This window comes from Microtus oregoni, unplaced genomic scaffold (assembly GCF_018167655.1).
Source record: "Microtus oregoni isolate MIOR12 unplaced genomic scaffold, Mior012 000031F_ref0000149, whole genome shotgun sequence".
Lineage (NCBI taxonomy): Eukaryota > Metazoa > Chordata > Mammalia > Rodentia > Cricetidae > Microtus > Microtus oregoni.
This window is the reverse complement of record NW_024543090.1, coordinates 24,136,845-24,153,943: the sequence shown is the minus strand read 5'-3', so window position 1 is coordinate 24,153,943 and position 17,099 is coordinate 24,136,845. Positions and strand designations below refer to the sequence as shown.

The 17,099-nt window shown below is 42.5% G+C and overlaps 1 protein-coding gene across 2 annotated transcripts in view; it reads right to left on the bottom strand.

The window, feature by feature from the left end:
- Positions 1-1,297: 1,297 nt before the first annotated feature.
- Sqor (sulfide quinone oxidoreductase) overlaps positions 1,298-17,099 on the bottom strand; it is a 41,197-nt gene continuing 25,395 nt past the window's right edge. Inside the window, exons 5-10 of one of the 2 annotated variants that reach the window (XM_041679107.1) lie at positions 16,488-16,682; positions 15,239-15,448; positions 9,402-9,585; positions 6,294-6,361; positions 5,832-6,010; positions 1,298-4,732 (exon numbers count right to left, since the gene is read on the bottom strand). In XM_041679107.1, the coding sequence (XP_041535041.1) occupies positions 4,675-4,732; positions 5,832-6,010; positions 6,294-6,361; positions 9,402-9,585; positions 15,239-15,448; positions 16,488-16,682 (894 nt within the window). In that variant the 3' untranslated portion in view covers positions 1,298-4,674. Of the gene's footprint in view, positions 4,733-5,831; positions 6,013-6,293; positions 6,362-9,401; positions 9,586-15,238; positions 15,449-16,487; positions 16,683-17,099 lie in introns of those variants that run through there. The other variant, XM_041679108.1, reaches the window with a different exon arrangement.

Here is a 17,099-nt window from a genome sequence, read left to right as displayed (position 1 = left end):
GAGAGAGAGCGAGGGCACATATAGGAGCAAGCATGTGTGCATGTGTGTCACAGCATGCATGAATAAGAGCACACATGGGAGCAAGCATGTGTGCCACAGCATGTATGAATAAGAGCTCAGATGGGAGCAAGCATGTGGGCCACAGTGTGCATGAATGAAAACACATTTGGGAGCAGGCATGTGTGCCACAGTATGCACAAGGGAAAGTGTCTGTTGGAACAAACATGTGTGCACAGATTGCATGCGTGAGAGTACGCATGGAAGCAAGCATGTGTGCATGTGCACCACAGCATGCACAAGGGAGAATGTATGTGGGAGCAAGCAGACGTGAATGTGTACCACAGTAAGCACTAGAGAAGTGCACATGAGAGCAAACATGTGTGCCTGTGTGTCAAAGCATGCACGAATGAGAGTACATATGGAACAAGCATGTTGCCACCGTATGTGTGAGCATACATATGGGAGCAAGCAGATGTAGATGTGCGCCACAGTATGCTCGAGGGAAAGTGCACATGGGAGCCAACATGTGTGCATGTGTGCCACAGCATGCATGAATGAGAGCACATACGGGAACAAGCATGTGTGCCACAGCATGCATGAATAAGACCACATACGGGAACAAGCATGTGTGCGTGAGTGACAGTACATATGAAAGCAAGCCCATGTGCATGTGTGCCACAGCATGCACATACATGTCAGAAGAGAGGGTGAAGGAATACGCCGAGGTGGCTCAGAGGGTGAAGGCGCTTGCTGACAAGCTTGCTCACCTGAGTTTGAGCTCCAGGACCCACGTGGCAGAAAGAGAAAGCTGATGTCTGCAAACTGTCCTCTGACCCCCATATGTGTGCTGTGGCACTCGCACCCACACACAGAGAAACATGGAAGTAAACATAAGTGTAATCAATATTGGAATAGAAAATTGTGTCTACATCTCCTCTTTTCTCAGCCTCGTGGGATCTTTCCATCTACTGCCTAGCACTGGCCTTAAATTGCTCCATCATGTGGACAGGCGCTTTCCTTAGCTACTTGGCAGTCAAGTAAACAGACAGAACTAATGTTTATTAACCTAATCAGAAAGCCTCATCTCACCCAAACAATTTCTCTTATATCTTCCTGCCCGGAGATAATCAAAATAAGTCTATGTTGAGTTAAAGCCCTATGGTCTCTGGGCATAAAGGAGAAAATCAGATCAGAGAGTTGGGAATGCAGCTCAGATTGGTAGAGTGTTTACCTGACATGCACAAGGCCCTGGATTCAATTCCCAGAACTACAGGGGGGAAAAAATTAATTAAATCAGTTCAGAGCTCTCCAATACATTTTTAATAACATGAACTGCTTTTACATATTGAATTACAAAAGCCACCTTCCTCAAAAAGAACAATAATTTGTTTTGAAAATTATTTTAAGATTACAATTTAATCACATCATTTCTCCCTTCCCTTTGCTCTTTCCAAAGCCTCCCATATACCCCTAGCCACTCTCCTTCAAATTCATGGTCGCTTTTCTCAGTAATTGTTATTGCATGCACAGCTGTACATGTTTACACATACATACTCGTGAATATAACCTGTTTAGTCTGAACCAAATTTGTAATATTAAGCTTAAGAAGAGACACCTGCCTGCTGTTTGCTGCCATTACTTGATGTTGGATAAACTGATCACTTTTATTCCTTTTGTCTCTGTGCTTTATATTTTCTACAAAATCTAAATATGAGGGAAACTTTCATATGAATTATACAAAAGAAAGAAATCTAAACCTCAAATCTTGGCCTGAAACTTAAGTCCAGTCTCCTCCCTATATCTCTAAACGATGACCTAGTTCCATCAATACCTTCATACTGTGGGACAATGGTCTGTACCCTGTCACTTGTATTTCAAATAAACACTGATTGGTCAGTAGCCAGGCAGGAAGTATAGGTAGGGTGACTGGGCATGAAATAGAGGCGGGGCAATGTGAATTCTGGGAAGAGGGAAGTTTCAATCTGCAGCCATCACCCAGACGCAGAGGAAGCAAGATGTGAACTGCCTCGCCAAAAATGGTACCAAGTCACATGGCTAACACAGACAAGAAATATAGGCCAATATAAGCTATAAGAGTTAATGTGATGCCTGAGATAACAGGTCATTCAGTTTATGATTAATGTAGACCTCTGTGTATTTCTTTGGAACTTAATGACTGTGGGACCTGGTGGGACAGAAACCTCTGTCAACAACTTCATGTACCACTTTCCCAAGGCTGAGAGGAGCCAGATTCTATTTCCAGAACCTATACCATGGCTCACAATCATCTGTAACTCCAGATAAAGGGATCATAAGGAAGAATCTCTGAAGGCAAAGGTAACAAGAGGTAAAAAGATTCCCTAGCTCAGTAGTCCCAAGCCTGTCATTTCTGGGTTCTGAGGAAATGTGTAGAAGGCTTATGTCTACCAGCAGAACCTGTAACTTCATCCCACACAAAGACTGCTCTTCCAGAAACCTGCACCCCTACCACATGGCCAGCCTCGCTCTCCTCTTCCTGACCCCTGCTCCTAATTTAAAGACAGTTCCAAACATGCCCTCTCCTTTGACCAGCCCCAGACTTGTAAATGAAGTGTAAAGGTTTCAAATGCTAAGCTTGTCTAGAATTGAGCACAGCTGTTCTCCTCCAGCTTGGAAAACTTAAAGCTGGAGACAAACGTGTGGACCAAGTAGGTCGTGGTTCCTGCAGCAGTGGCAGCAAATTACTCTTGTATACATGATCTCTGAAGCAGTTCCCTGCTTGGAGGATTTGTTCAGAAGGCAGTAGCATAAGCAGACCCAGAAGGTTGTGTGAAGTCTGCAAAAGATTTCACATTTCCTCCACCAAGAGGCTTAGCCCGTATGAGGAATCATGCCCCATTCTTACTAGCATTTCTTCCCACATCCAGAGAGTCAATCCCTTCTGAATTATTCCCAGGTCTTCCTGGAGCCTGTCATGAGAACGTTACAGAGTGAACACACAACCCAAATCCTGTGCAAGATATGGCACAGGGATTCCAGGAGAGCACAGGTCTTCTCAGCTAGAGACCTTAAAGGACAATGTCTTCTCTGATTGTTTTCTGCGCACCACATGAAGGCTATTGGCCAGCCCGATATGAGCACCATGGGCAGCAAGGCTTGGCCATCCTGGGAGCAGAATGAGGAAGTAGTTCTAGGCTACTGTCCAACCAGAGATATCCTGGAGAATGAAAGGACGGCCACTGATGTCTGAACCAGCACGGGTGTTCAGCAGGAAAGTGACTGGCATGGTCAACTCCAGGGAAAGCCTTCCACTTCCATCAGCTTAGCTTAGCTTCCTGCTAGCTTGGGGTTACACTCTCCCCCAGAATCAAAAGGAAACTGTTCTCCCAAATCAAGCCATGTCTAATTCAGCCAGCTCTCTGGCATCCCAGGAAAGATGCTGTCACCAAGGCTACAAAAATGAGAGCAGACTCCTTATCACTCTGGTTCCTCACTGCATACCCCAAGCTGAACTAGTCCTTAGCAGTCAGTAGGTGTTGAATGAATATTTGTTGAATGAATAAATGTCTGAATGGGGTTTCTAGAGTCATAAGGAGAACTCCAGGCACCCAGAGAGACTTGGTAACAAATAAAAAGGGTTTCATTTCTAAAGTGTTACAAAAATCTAACACATTTATGAATATGAAATACACATGCCCTTAAAATTCTAGACTGACTGAAACTTCTATAATCAATTGGTTGGGAGCAAATCATTTGGAGCTACTGCTGGGCTCCAAAGAAACTGGAGCTGTCTCCAGTAAAACTCACCACACTTTATCGGGCAAACTGCAGCTGAGCTAAGCCACACCCACTGGCAGTCTTCAAATTCAACATCACTAAGCATGTGTAAGTTCTCTGGGAAACCTGGGTGCCATGAGAGAATTAGGTTAAGAGGAAATTTAGTAGAGGAAATGCCCTGAGGGTTAAAGGAGAAGGAAAATGAAGGGGTAAGACTGACCTTCAGACTATGGTGTGGGTGGTACCCCCCAATGAAAGAGAGAAGAAAGAAAAACCTTAGGTTCGGCCAAGCTGATAGGGCTTCCCGAGCCAAAACTGCCCAGCATAGGACCCTATATCCAAAGGATTAGCAGAGATTAGCAAGCACAGTGCCTGCCACTAGCTGGAAAAGCACAGACTCAGCTCAAACAGTTGAGCACCCAAGGGGAGGCATGTGGACTCTCAGATCTCCACGTTGGCTCCTGCAGCATGAGCTCTAAGCAGCAGTGTGTAGGGCTGTGACAGTCTTTGCAAGGCTGTCATGGGATCGTTCTGCTCAGTGGCTCGGGCTCTGTAAAGTAATGCCAGCTGTACAAGGTGGACAACGAGAAAGCCATCCCACCAATACCAGCTTCTTCTCCCAAGTGCCGCAGCTTCCCATTCCTTCTAGGCAAGATATTTTCTCATACAAGTCAATCAATGACGAAGTTTTATTCAGAAAATAGAAGTCTGTTATTTCATTTGACCATCTCCAAAAAAATCAAGCCCATTCTGGGCCATCCACGTGATAGCTACTCAGAGGTGGAGAGAGGTCACCACATCCAGTAAGAAAAACTCCTTACAGGGCGAGATTCTGAGTCCTTCGTGTCCTTCATAGTCGATCAGTAACTGCGATTCTGGTCCAGAAGCCATCCAAGGAGAGCAAGCCCTGAGCCATCCTTAACTCATGCCCAGATGGAAGAGTTTCCGCAGAAAGGCTGGACCTCCCCAGTAGCCTCTGGAAGAAACAACACAGAGAGACTATGGAGACGAAAGAGGTAGGGTGGCCTCAGCCAACACTGTATTTACGAGAGGTTACAAGGGATGCTTTCAGCACATAAGGCAAGACGTGTCTACTGAGGTGGAAAGAATCTCATGACTGGAACAATCTGCCTTGAGTCCCAGCTTTACCACTTGCTGTGTGAGCCCAGCATGCTGACTGCACTTGGCAGACCCCCATTAAGCAGCTGCTGCCCCAAACTCTACTGTCTCCTTGCTTTACCTCATGACTTCAAAGCAGGGCAGAGTCTCTCAACCTCACTGACACTTAAGACCTGGTGGCTCCTTATCACAGGGGTTGGCCCAGCACACCTCTTCTCACTAGCTGACAACAGCATCCTTCTAGTTATGACAACCAAAACTGTCTCCAAATACTGTGAAATGTTTCCAAAATCATCCTGGACTGAGGATCACTGGTGTAGATATCCTGCCTTACCAATCTCATGTGTGTCTGGAGAAGTCAAAGAGTATTTACTTTGAGCGAAGAGGAAGGGTTATTAATTTGTGGTAGTCTTCTCATTGAGCACCTACCATTCTCAGCCTCTGCGTGTATTATCTCCTTAATGTTATTTTCATTTCTCAGATAAGAAACCAAGCATAGTCTAATCAAGTTGCTCAGCTAGTAAATGGTAGAAACATTATTCAAAAGTAAATCAGAACTGGAGTCTGTCTCTGTTCTCTTAATTACTTTTAATTTTTCTCAAACGTAATAAAAAACCAAAGGAAGGGAGTAGATTAGAAAGTACTTGGCGTGTGGGAATGATTTTCATTATACTATTGTCATTAGCACTTTTATTTATCTAATTTAGTTAGGAACAAAAAGGGAACTGAGAATGGAAGACAGAAGATTTGGTTCCGCCCGTGGATGAAGTGAAGGGCAGGCACCCATTACACGCGGGAGACACCGCAAACATTCCTCTAACCTCTCCTTAAGAGTTACTGACAATTCTTGAGAAATGACATCGTGGAGCAGGTCCCATTAGCAAGGCCTGCTTTGCGTAGAAGCTGGAAGGACCCCGGAAACATCCCTCTGCACAGGTACCAGATGAAACACCTACCTTAGCATCATATTCCAATACAGGAACGGCATCAGGTCAGCCTTCATGAGGTACATAGAAAGTCGTTCTTTACTCTGATCAAAGGGGAAGGTTTCCAGAGGCTCGCCTCTGTAGTCAAACTCGGCAAGAATCACCCGGTTGTAGCCGGTCACCAGTGGACATGAGGTGTAGCCGTCATACTGAAATCATGAGAATGAGTGAGAAGTTCTTTCCATTATGGTCATACATGGAGACTTTATTACTTACTGGGCAACTGCATTTTTTTTCTTTTGGTGTATATGTTCTAGTTTTTTTGTACCATGGAAAATACAAATTATGCAATGAAGTACAATACTAAAGACAAAAATTAAAGCCCAAACATGGGATAAACTGATAAGAAAGTGCCAGAATTGTGGAAGAACACTAGCTTCACACAGAAGGGAAAGGGATAAATGAAGCAGTAATTCTTACAGGCATACAAACCTTTTTTGTGGGTTTTTGATTCTTCAAAATCAGAGAAATTGTTCTGTCAAGGATTCCTGACTGGGCAGCTACAAGAGAATGGGAAGGAAGAGCCTCAGGTTTCCATGAAAACTTGTTTGCATATAACATTAATATTAACAAGTTAATGGCGATTCTACCCCAACCTTTTAGAGCAGTGGTTCTCAGCCTTCCTAATGCTGTGACCCTTTGATACAGTTCCTCGTGCTGTGGCCCTCAACCATAAAATTATTTTTGTTGCTACTTCATAACTGTAATGTCACTACTGTTTCAAGTCATAATGTAAATATCTGTATTTCCCTATGGTATCAGGTGGCCCCTGTGAAGGGGTCATTTGACTCCCCCAAGGGGATCGAGAGTCACAGGTTCTGCAAGTGTGGTTGAGGCTTGGGAGTCCTTTAACGGCTACTGACAATTCTTGAGAAATGGCACCGTAGAGTAGGTCCCATTAGCAAGGCCTGCTTTGTGAAGATGGTGAATAGAGCATTGTTCTTCCTTTACTTGAAGTTCTGACCATCAGAAAGGACCCCTCAGTTCATCAAAGGCCACAAAGCTGTCACTATTAGTTTGAAATTAAGGACCTCTTCCTCTCCAACAGGATAATAAGAGTAACCCTACCCAAATTGTATTCCCCCTACTCCTAGGGGTTGGTGGCTATCAGTTTGGTCTGGGTGCCATATTCTATGTCACCTTATAGCCCTATTAATAAACAGCCTAGATTGGTAGCCTCAAGCATACTTGCTAAGGCAAATACCGGGCTTTCCTCTCTAAGTATTGACTGACTGAAACCTAGGTAGGTAGGTAGGTAAGTAAGTAGGTAGGTAGGTTGGTTTGGTTGGTAGGTAGGTAGATAGATAGATAGATAGATAGATAGATAGATAGATAGAAAGATAGACAGACAGATGAGAGATAGGTAGGTAGATAAATAGATATATGATAGATAGACAGAGAGATAGATGATAGGTAGATAGATAGTGTCTATAGGTGTGTGTGTGTGTGTGTGTGTGTGTGTGTGTGTGTGTGTGATGATACTTTGGACTAGACCTCTGAAACTGTAAGCAAACCCCAATAAAATATTTTCCTTTACAGAGTTGCTGTGGTCATGGTGTCTTTTCAGAGCGATATAAACCCTAACTGAGACACGAAAGACACAAGCAAGTATTCATGTGCAGTGACAAAGATGAGCATTCGCTGCAGTTCTGTAAAACAGAGGAGCGGAAACAACCCAAGTATAAGCAGGACGTTCCAGTAAGCTCAGGAGCAATCACACAATAAAACATGGTTTGTAAAACAGCAGATATAAAAGCAATGGGGATGCTGTTTACACAGCTGAGCAATTCAGACACCAGCTAGAGGGATGGTGAGGCTGGAAGGCAGGCTTCACTTGATAACTGGGGTTCAATATGTCGCTCAGAAGCCCTGGCATAGGCTAAAAGCCAGGCAATCTGAGCCTTTCATGACAGTTATTCCCACCCCAAAGATGCATGTAATGTGAATATACATTAAAAGCATTGTCTGACGCACTATCTATAGTTACCAAGAGAAAAACATGCTAATGACTGAGCAGAAAAGGTGCTTGTCACCAAGCATGAGTTGCTAGGTTTAATCCCCAGAACCCACATGCTAGATAGGAAGAACCAACTCCAAGCTGTCTAAACCTCCATGAGTGCACTCCCCTAAATAATAAATAAATGAATAAACAAACAAACAAATGTAACTACATTTTTTAAAAGATCTTTTTGTGATTAAAAAAAAAAAAAAAAACAGCAAGCACCGCTACTGCAACTAAGTGATGAACTCCAGCCTTATCTAAGACTAGACAAAGTAATTTCACAGGCTACAATGGATGCTTTGAGAAAATATGGTTGGATTGCATATGAGATGGTTTTATTAGACAATGTTTCCTGGACATAATAACTGTCCAATACCTATGGAAGAATATGTCCTTTCTAAGAGAAACAGGTTAAAATATTTAAGGCAAAATATCATGATGCCTCAACTACTTCCAAATGACTCATTAAAAAAAAACATACAAAAGTATAAAGAATAGTAAGTCAAATATGTATTTTTTCAGATATTTGAAATTAAAGAGATAGAAGATAAATATCATTGATAATGAAAAAGACATTCAATAGATCTCATAGTCTTTTTTGGGTTTTTTGTTTTGTTTTGGGTTTTTTTTTTTTTCTTAGTTTTTCAAGACAGAGTTTCTCTGTGTAGCTTGCTATTTAGAACTTGCTCTGTAGATCAGGCTGGCCTCAAACTCACAGAGATCCGCCAGCCTCTGTCTCCCAAGTGTTGAGATTAAAGGCGTGCGCCACCACTGCTCAGCTAGAAAGTCTTTCTTAATGTTTAGAAAAAGAAAGTAACACAACATGCTCCACAGGTGTGTAATTCACACAAAACACTATCGCTCCACCGTCAGGGAGGTCCATGTTTTACGGCATCCACAGAAAACAGCTCCTCTCTGTGGAGGACAGAATCTAAAAGTCAATTCTTCCCATCACTGCTAGTGCAGAACATCTAGGTAGAGAAATTTAGTTTTCCAGGCTGAGGCCTTAATCGTGTACCAATCAGGGCATGCTCTGCTGTGCTTGTCTATACAGAACAATTTTCTGGTCTGCAAGCTTTCATTGACTTGCATGCGTTTCCTAGAGAAACAAATGCATCCCTGGCTCTCCAGTGGTTTAGCTGGAAGAAAAATAGCCAACCTGCCCGGTATCAAGGACCAAGAGTAGCAGAGATGCAAGCATAGCACTCAGAAAAGGAATAGAACTTAGAGAGCCAGGAAAGGGTCACCCCTTTCAGGTCATCCTTGCCCTGAAAACCGACTCTGTGACAGGTGAGGACCATTTGGTAATTTGGCAAAGCCCTTAAAAGCTGCTTTCTTCTCCACACAACATCGATGACTCAATTCTGCCTTAGAGAAGAAGTTATTTTTAAACCACAAAACAGTTTTTTTCTATTACTGAATATAATATTGTTAAAATTATTGCATGAGGAAAGCTTGGGCTACACTTCTGTTCTTGCTTGGATGGAAACCTTGGGGAGACATCAGTTTGAGAGGGGAAGCAGAGCTGGTTTTCCTACCTACTGCAGCAGCCGTCTTGGAGGTGGGAAGGTTGGTGCAGTCCCCAATGCCGAACACATTTGGGTATTTCTTATGCTGTAGAGTCTCTTTGTCCACGTCCACCCAGCCAGCAGAATCTGCCACAGGACTCATCTTGAGGACATCCGGTGGGCTCATAGGTGGTGTGACGTGAAGCATTTCATACTATACAAAACAAAAACATCCCAATTATCGTCTATTCAATGTCTCTATGGCCCACAAGCTCTTCTCTGTCCCCTTCATTTTGTACATCATAATGACTGCAGGGAACATTGTGCATTAGGGATTATACTGATCCATATGTTCTCCAAGACCTTCTGTGCTACTGTGGAGGATGATGAGAAACTAAACAGCTGTCCTCAAAGGGTGATACAATCTGCCTCTCCTGAGCCCATGTCCCTTCAACAGAAGAGATGGGGGAAGCCAGTATTTTGAAATAGAATTCACTAATTTTCTAAAATAATTTGCTGATACTCCCATTTTTTATAAAAATTGAGAAGTGGCATTATTGCCCATCTTTCTTTGACCCTCAACTTAGTACTGACCCAGACTTAGTACTGTCTGGTTTGATTCTTCTGTTGTATTCTGGAAGGAGATATTTAGTCTCTGAAACCTGTAAATATCGTGTTAAGAACTGTGTGAGCATCATTCCCAAATAGGCCTCAACTATCAACATAAAGAAAAGTGCCAGTCACCAGCATAGGAGGACAAACTGAGTGATAAAAGTCCCTGACAACTTGGAGAAGAGGGATCTTGTCTACCTTTAGGTTTATTAAGTAGTGTCAAATACAGGGATAGGTTTTCTTTTCCCAGGCATATAAATGAAGGCTACCCTTGAAGAGCCTTTGCTGAAGCTTTCATTCATTCATCAACTTTGTATTTATGGAATATTCTTCCACTTTTTGTAGGTCATGTCTTATTCCTTTTATTTTACAATTACATGTCACAACTTCAATGTATGGTCAGGTCTTCTTCGGGACACATTTACTCCAATATTCAAGTCTCATCAGGGTAAAAATGTCAACACATTAAGATCATTTCAACCTTGTGACAGTCAGCAGCCCCTGGTGTCCAGTGCCCTTCACTGGACTCAGCAATCACCGAGAAACCAGAAATCGAAAAGCTAAATTATATTTATTCAAACCGTCTGTCTGTTAGATGACTACTTAAGCTCAGGAAAGTGTTGCAAATGGTTGGTACTCTTTACCACTATACCCTTGAGGGACCTTTAGAGGGCACGAGTCCCTGACACCAGGTCTGTTTGTCAATGAGCATGGAGAAACCTGGACCACTTAGCACACTGTTTATAAAGTGTCCAAGACCACTCGGCTTTAGGGCACACTATTTCTTACATGCTGTTCTCAGCCTTAGTTGAACATGAGAATCAGGGAGAAATGTTTGAAACCCAGTCTTCAGCCATCCACTCTCCAGGCCAATTAATCAAAATCTGTGCCATGGGGACCCAGGAATCAGCACATCTGAAACGCTTCCTAGATGATTCTGGTGCTGAGAGCAGTTACTTGAAACTTCCAGTGGCCTTTTTGATATTCCTAAGGGAGCATAACTGAAATAACTGAGCTGAAATCTTATCGCTCAAAGGTGACACAAATATCTCCCTACTTTACAAACTTGGTAAAAGGAAACATCTGCTCATTCATCCAGGTCTCTACCTGTAGCCTCAACTCCCAGACCACAGCTGGAAACCACATAAACGTGTGTGTGTGTGTGTGTGTGTGTGTGTGTGTGTGTGTGTGTACGCACGCACACACACACAATGAAGTTCCTTTGCTCAACTCACAGTTTTCGCACAGACGTTTGCTCTGAACAGACACTCATGGCTCATTCACTTCCACTTGCATAAAAGTCACAGTTGTGGCTCACTTGCTTTTCAGAAGGAAAAAAAAAAAACGGGAGCAACAAGTTTAAAAAGTCTGAAGATGGAAGGACCTTCTACCACTCACAACTTCCTGACAGCCTGGAAAACTGGAAAGCAAAACCAACAACAACCACAAAGAAGAGTGGAGATCCTAGTGTAAAACGACAGCTAGCAGCCATACGGCCACCAGTGGGCTCTGGGCACAGGATTGCGTGAGAGCTGTTCAGCGAGGGACCCCAATCTGGAGGAGACCGAACCAGATGAGCAGGGATGAAGTATCACAGCAGACAGCACGGAAGTGCTGGGAAAAGAAAGAAACGTGTCACCAGGACACAGAAGCCAGTTTGAAGAGGCTTCGGACCAAATCTGGGACAACTTGACCACGAAAATAATTGTAAAAGCATTAATTAGTACTAAAGCATTGGAGAAAATGAGCATCTATGAATTCATGCCAGAAAGTAATTGAAAACTTGCTGATAAAAATGCCAAGCACTTACTAGTAAATGTGGATAAAATTCTGGGGTCTAAAAACTCATGTTGTACAGATTCAATGCAATGCCCAGCAAAATTCCTCAAAGACCTCAAAAGAATGGTACTCAACTTCATATGGAAAAGCAAACAACCCAGTATAACCAAAACAATCCTGTACAATAAAAGAACTTTTGGAAGCATCACAATCCCTGACTTCAAACTCTACTACAGAGCTACAGTATTGAAAACAGCCTGGTATTGGCATAAGAACAGACAGGAGGACCAATGGAACCAATTAGAAGACCCGGATATCAATCCACACCTCTTCGAACACTAATCTTTGATAAAGAAACAAAAGTATACCAAATGGAAAAAAGAAAGCATATTTAACAAGTGGTCCTGGCATAACTGGATATCAACATGTAAAGAATGAAAATAGACCCATATCTATCACCAAGCACAAAACTCAAGCCCAAATGGATAAAAGACCTCAACATAAAGCCAGTCACACTGAACCTCATAGAAGTGGGAAGTACACTTGAACACATTGGCACAGGGAACCACTTCCTAAATATAACCCCAGCAGCACAGACACTGAGAGAAACAACTAATAAATGGGACCACCTGAAACTGAAAAGCTTCTGTAAAGCAAAGGACATGATCAACAAGACAAAACAACAGCCTACAGAATGGGAAAAGATCTTCACTAACCCCACAACAAACAGAGGTTTGATCTCCAAAATATGCAAAGAATTCAAGAAATTGGAACCAAAAGATCACATAATCCAATAAAAAAAAATGGAGTACAGACCTAAACAGAGAAATCTCAACAAAGAAATCTAAAATGGCTGAAAGATACTTAAGGAAATGTTCAACATCCTTAGTCTTCAGAAAAATGCAAATCAAAACAACTCTGAGATTCAAAAACACTGATGACAACTTATGCAGGAGATGTTGTAGGAAAAGGGAACACTTCTGCATTGCTGGTGGGAATGCAAGGTGGTACAACCCCTTTGGATGTCAGTGTGGCGATTTCTCAGAAAATTAGAAAACAACCTCCCTCAAGACCCAGTAATACCACTCTTGGGTATATATCCAAAGGATGCTCAATCATGCCACAAGGACATGTGCTCAACTATGTTCATAGCAGCTTTGTTTGTCATAGACAGTACCTGAAAACAACCTAAATGCCCCTCGACCAAAGAATGGATAAGGAAAATGTGGTATATTTACATAATGGAGTACTACACAACAGAAAAAAATAACGACATCTTGAATTTTGCAGGAAAATGGATGGAGCTAGAAAACATTATTTTGAATGAGGTAACCCAGACCCCGAAAGACAATTATCACATGTACTCACTCATAGGTGGTTTTTAAACATAAAGCAAAGAAAGCTTTCCTACAAACCACAATCCCAGAGAACTTAGACAACAATGTAGACATTAAGAGAGACTTACATAGTTATAATCTAAATGGGAAATAGAAAATAGAAAAAGACAAGATCTCCTGAGTAAATTGGGAGCATGGGGACCTTGGGAGAGGATTGAAGCGGGGGGTGAGCAGAGAAAAATGTAGAGCTCAATAAATATCAATAAAAGTGTGTTAAAAAAAAAGGGAAGAACGCTCCAAAAAAGCAAAACAAAACAAAAAACAACTCATATTGTAGTCACCACAGTGAAAGTGAAGTAGGTGAGCATCAACAGTGACTACTAAGTCAGGTGAAACTTCAGAGAGCGGAGTGTGCGCATGACCTGAAAATGTCTCTCTAAAGGCTTTCTTGTTAGCATAGGAGGAAAAGAACAATAACTCATTGGAGAAACTAGACCGTATCTGAACAGGAGACCAGAGCACACCTCCAATGAGGAGCCTGTATGCTTGCAAATGCAATTCCCTGGACCACACGATTACCTGTGCAATGCTCACAAAGCAAAACTTATGGACATGAGAAAGGCTTCTGAGAAAGTTCAGAGGTTATATTTTTCTACAACACAGGAAATAAAGGAAAGCTGTGGAAATGTCCCAGATGAAAGGAGACTAAAGAGACATCAAACTAACTAGACTGGAGATGGATGAAGTCTGTAGAAGCCATTGGGTCAATCAACAAAACTGGATACAGGTAGAAGATAAAACATCATAGATGTGCCAAATTGACTAAGCTGATTAATTACTGTGACCACAGTTTTTTAAAAGTACCCTTATCTTAGGAAGTTTATCAGAAAAAATTCTATAAATAAGGATAACAATGCTTGATGAACACAACCTATATTTAGGGAAATTGACAGAAACAGAGATGGAGGGGAAACTAAATAATCGAGCTAAAGCAACTGCTGCAAGATCCTGCGTGTGACTCTAGCTAAAGCCAAACACAATTTCATTTCTGTCGTTTTTGTTTTTACGTCTCCTCCGAGGTTTGAGGATATTTCCAAATAAAGGGTTTTTAAAGTGTGCCCCTGAGCCATCAGTAACATTTTGAATGATATTTAATGTATTCTGTTTAAGAAAGAAAAGTGGGTGCCATGTATTTTTAAAAGAGATTAAGCTAAAAAAAAAAAAGACTCAAATTTAGCTTTTTGATATTTAGAAGACTAATAGCTGGTTCATTCAAAATTCTTTTTGATGGATTCCTTCGTCATTAAGTACAGAGAACAGTGTTCGTGTGTCACGCTTTCTCACTGCTGGTGGCTCCCGCCAGGATGCTGTGACCAAACATTCTCCAGCACCAGCGCATCTTGTCCTAATCTTCATAATTCCTCTACAGAAGTAGTATTCCCACTCTGCGGGAGAGGAAACAGATGCCCAAGGCCAAGAGCACACAACACAGGCTAGAATCGTCCAAAGGAGGCTGGTGGCTCTGCCAAGTCCCTTGAGAAAGAATTTAAGGGCCGAGTGTTTGTACAGATGAAAGATGTGTAAAGACATCTTTTTCCACAGATGAAAAACACCTCTGTCTTTCTTGAAAGACGCACAGCTTCCTTCCCATTCATAAACAAGGCTGTTTCTCACACACCAACGGTTGAGACCATCACAGGGTCTTGCATTTGAGGAAGCCCTCCCTAAACTGCAATAAAAACTCAAGTGACATAGTTCGAGTGTCAGGAAAGGTAGCCGGGTGGTGGTGGTAGCACTCGGGAGGCAGAGGCCAGCAGATCTCTGAGTTTGAGGCCAGCCTGCTCTACAGAGTGCATTTTAGTGCATGTTCCAAAGCTGTCTCAGGAAACAAAACCAAATAAATAAATAAGACAAAAAAAAATAAAAACACTTGGCCCTGCAGATAAGCCCTCCCCACTCCCTACTGACACAGTCTCTCCCCTCTTGCCTTTTCAGTTCCTCTTCTCGCCCTAGCACACCAGCCTTCCCCAGAAAGCTGTGAAGGCAGTCAGGGAGGAGGTGCCACTTGTGTCCCCCGCAGCAGCTGCTCAGAGCAGCAGGTACAGCCCAGGCAGTCAGCTTAACCGGCCTGCCACTCACCTGAATTACTTGTGTCTCCCCAGGCTTGTCCAGGTTCTCAAAAACAGCCTCCTGTTTATCAGCTCGGACTTCAATAAGGTTGTGTTTATAATTTACGGTGAGGTCCCTCTCCTGGATGATCTCCTGCAAGGCAGCTGCATACTTCTTCACCCCAAAGATTGCTCCAAGAGCAGTGTTGAAGATGATATTAGCCTTGGGTCGCTTTCCAGTCTAAGAAAAACGGAAGAGAAAAGTCAGACGCTTAGGCCAGCCACCATTTTGTTTTTCATTTCTTCTTTTCATCCAGACCAGAATTCAAGCCCTCAGTAGAGACCTTGCCAGTTTTGACCAGAAGTTAAGTTGGTAGAACTTCAAATGCTTGTACCAACCCTTATTATCTAGAATGAACTTCCTCAGCATTGGGAGTCATTGCTGGAGCTGTCTCTGAACTCCCCACTTACAAGATGACTGTAGTTTACAGAGCCACTGCCAGGCTCCAAGAACAGAGATCCTCAAGTCACCCCTTCCCTTTCTCCCTGTCTGCCCTTTTACAGAAGCACAAGTCACTTTGGGTCCTACCACGGCTCCAGTCAAACCATGCCTCAGTGAGCCCATGTCTCAGTAAAGGCCACAGACGGCAGAAAGACCACACTACGTGATACCAGTATACTCCACCGCTCTCACACAGAAGGTGTTTTGGCAAACCTCCCTGACCCTCATTACAAAAAAACAAAAAACAAAGCCTCTTTTCAAAAGCTCAGAAATTCCATGAGAATGTTTCTTGAGCTTTAAAATTGGCATTTTGCCTATTTGCAAATACATGTATCAAAAGTCAGAAAATACTCATAACCTTGAGACTGAGTAAAAGCAATTGAGAGTCTGTGTGTATGTGTGTGTGTGTGTGTACATAATTTTAAAATTAGTTTCCTAACAACAGATACTAAAGTATTTAGACAATCTCTAACATAGCTGGCCAGTGAACTTTTAGACTCAGTCTCAAAGCATGTCACATGGAATACTCTGTATGTACAGTATGATTGTCGTAATATTTTTTAAGTCTATAGAAAAACCTCGTCTAATTGAAGAGAAGAGTTTTATGAGCAAACGTCCATGATGAGTGGTCTCTTCCACTTCCAGCAATGTCACTGTGCACACGCGGAACAAAACTTCTAGAAATACAAAGGTCAGACGACGGGGATAACAGCGGACTTGTGGCAGGGGCTGGGTGGTGGCACCTGCCCTTTGTCTCCGTCCTGAAGAGGAGACACACCTTCCTGAAGTAGGCTTCTGACAGGTACATGATCTTCTGAGGGGCGCCCGCACACTTCACTGGAGTGTTAGGGAAGGTAAAAACCGCATTGCCCTCCTTGAAGTCCTGCAGGGCCTTCCACGTCTTCTCCACCGTCTTGACTGAATAATTGGACCCTATCTTGGGATAAGCAAAACCTTCAGGGAGCCCTTTAATCTGCAACCAAACACACAGAAATTTGTCTTTTAAAAAGATAGGTTAAAAAGTGTGAGATAGATAAATAGATGAAATTTTACTCCACCATGAAGACAAATTAAATCATGACATTTATAGAAAATGCATATAACTGAAGATCATTATATTGAGCAAAATACACCAAACTCAGAAAAGCAAATACCATATTTTTTATATGCATGTTCTAGATTTTCGTTTACATGTATGTGTGTATGGTGTGTGTGTGTGTGTGTGTATGTCTGTGTGAGTAGCATGTGTGGGCTGTGTGTGTGGTATATAGTGTGTGTATTTGGTCTATGTGTGTGGTCTGTGTGTGTGATGTGTGTGTGAGAGAGAGATGTGTGCATTGTGTGGTATGTGTGTATGTGTGTGTGGTATATGTGTGTAGTGTGTGGTGTG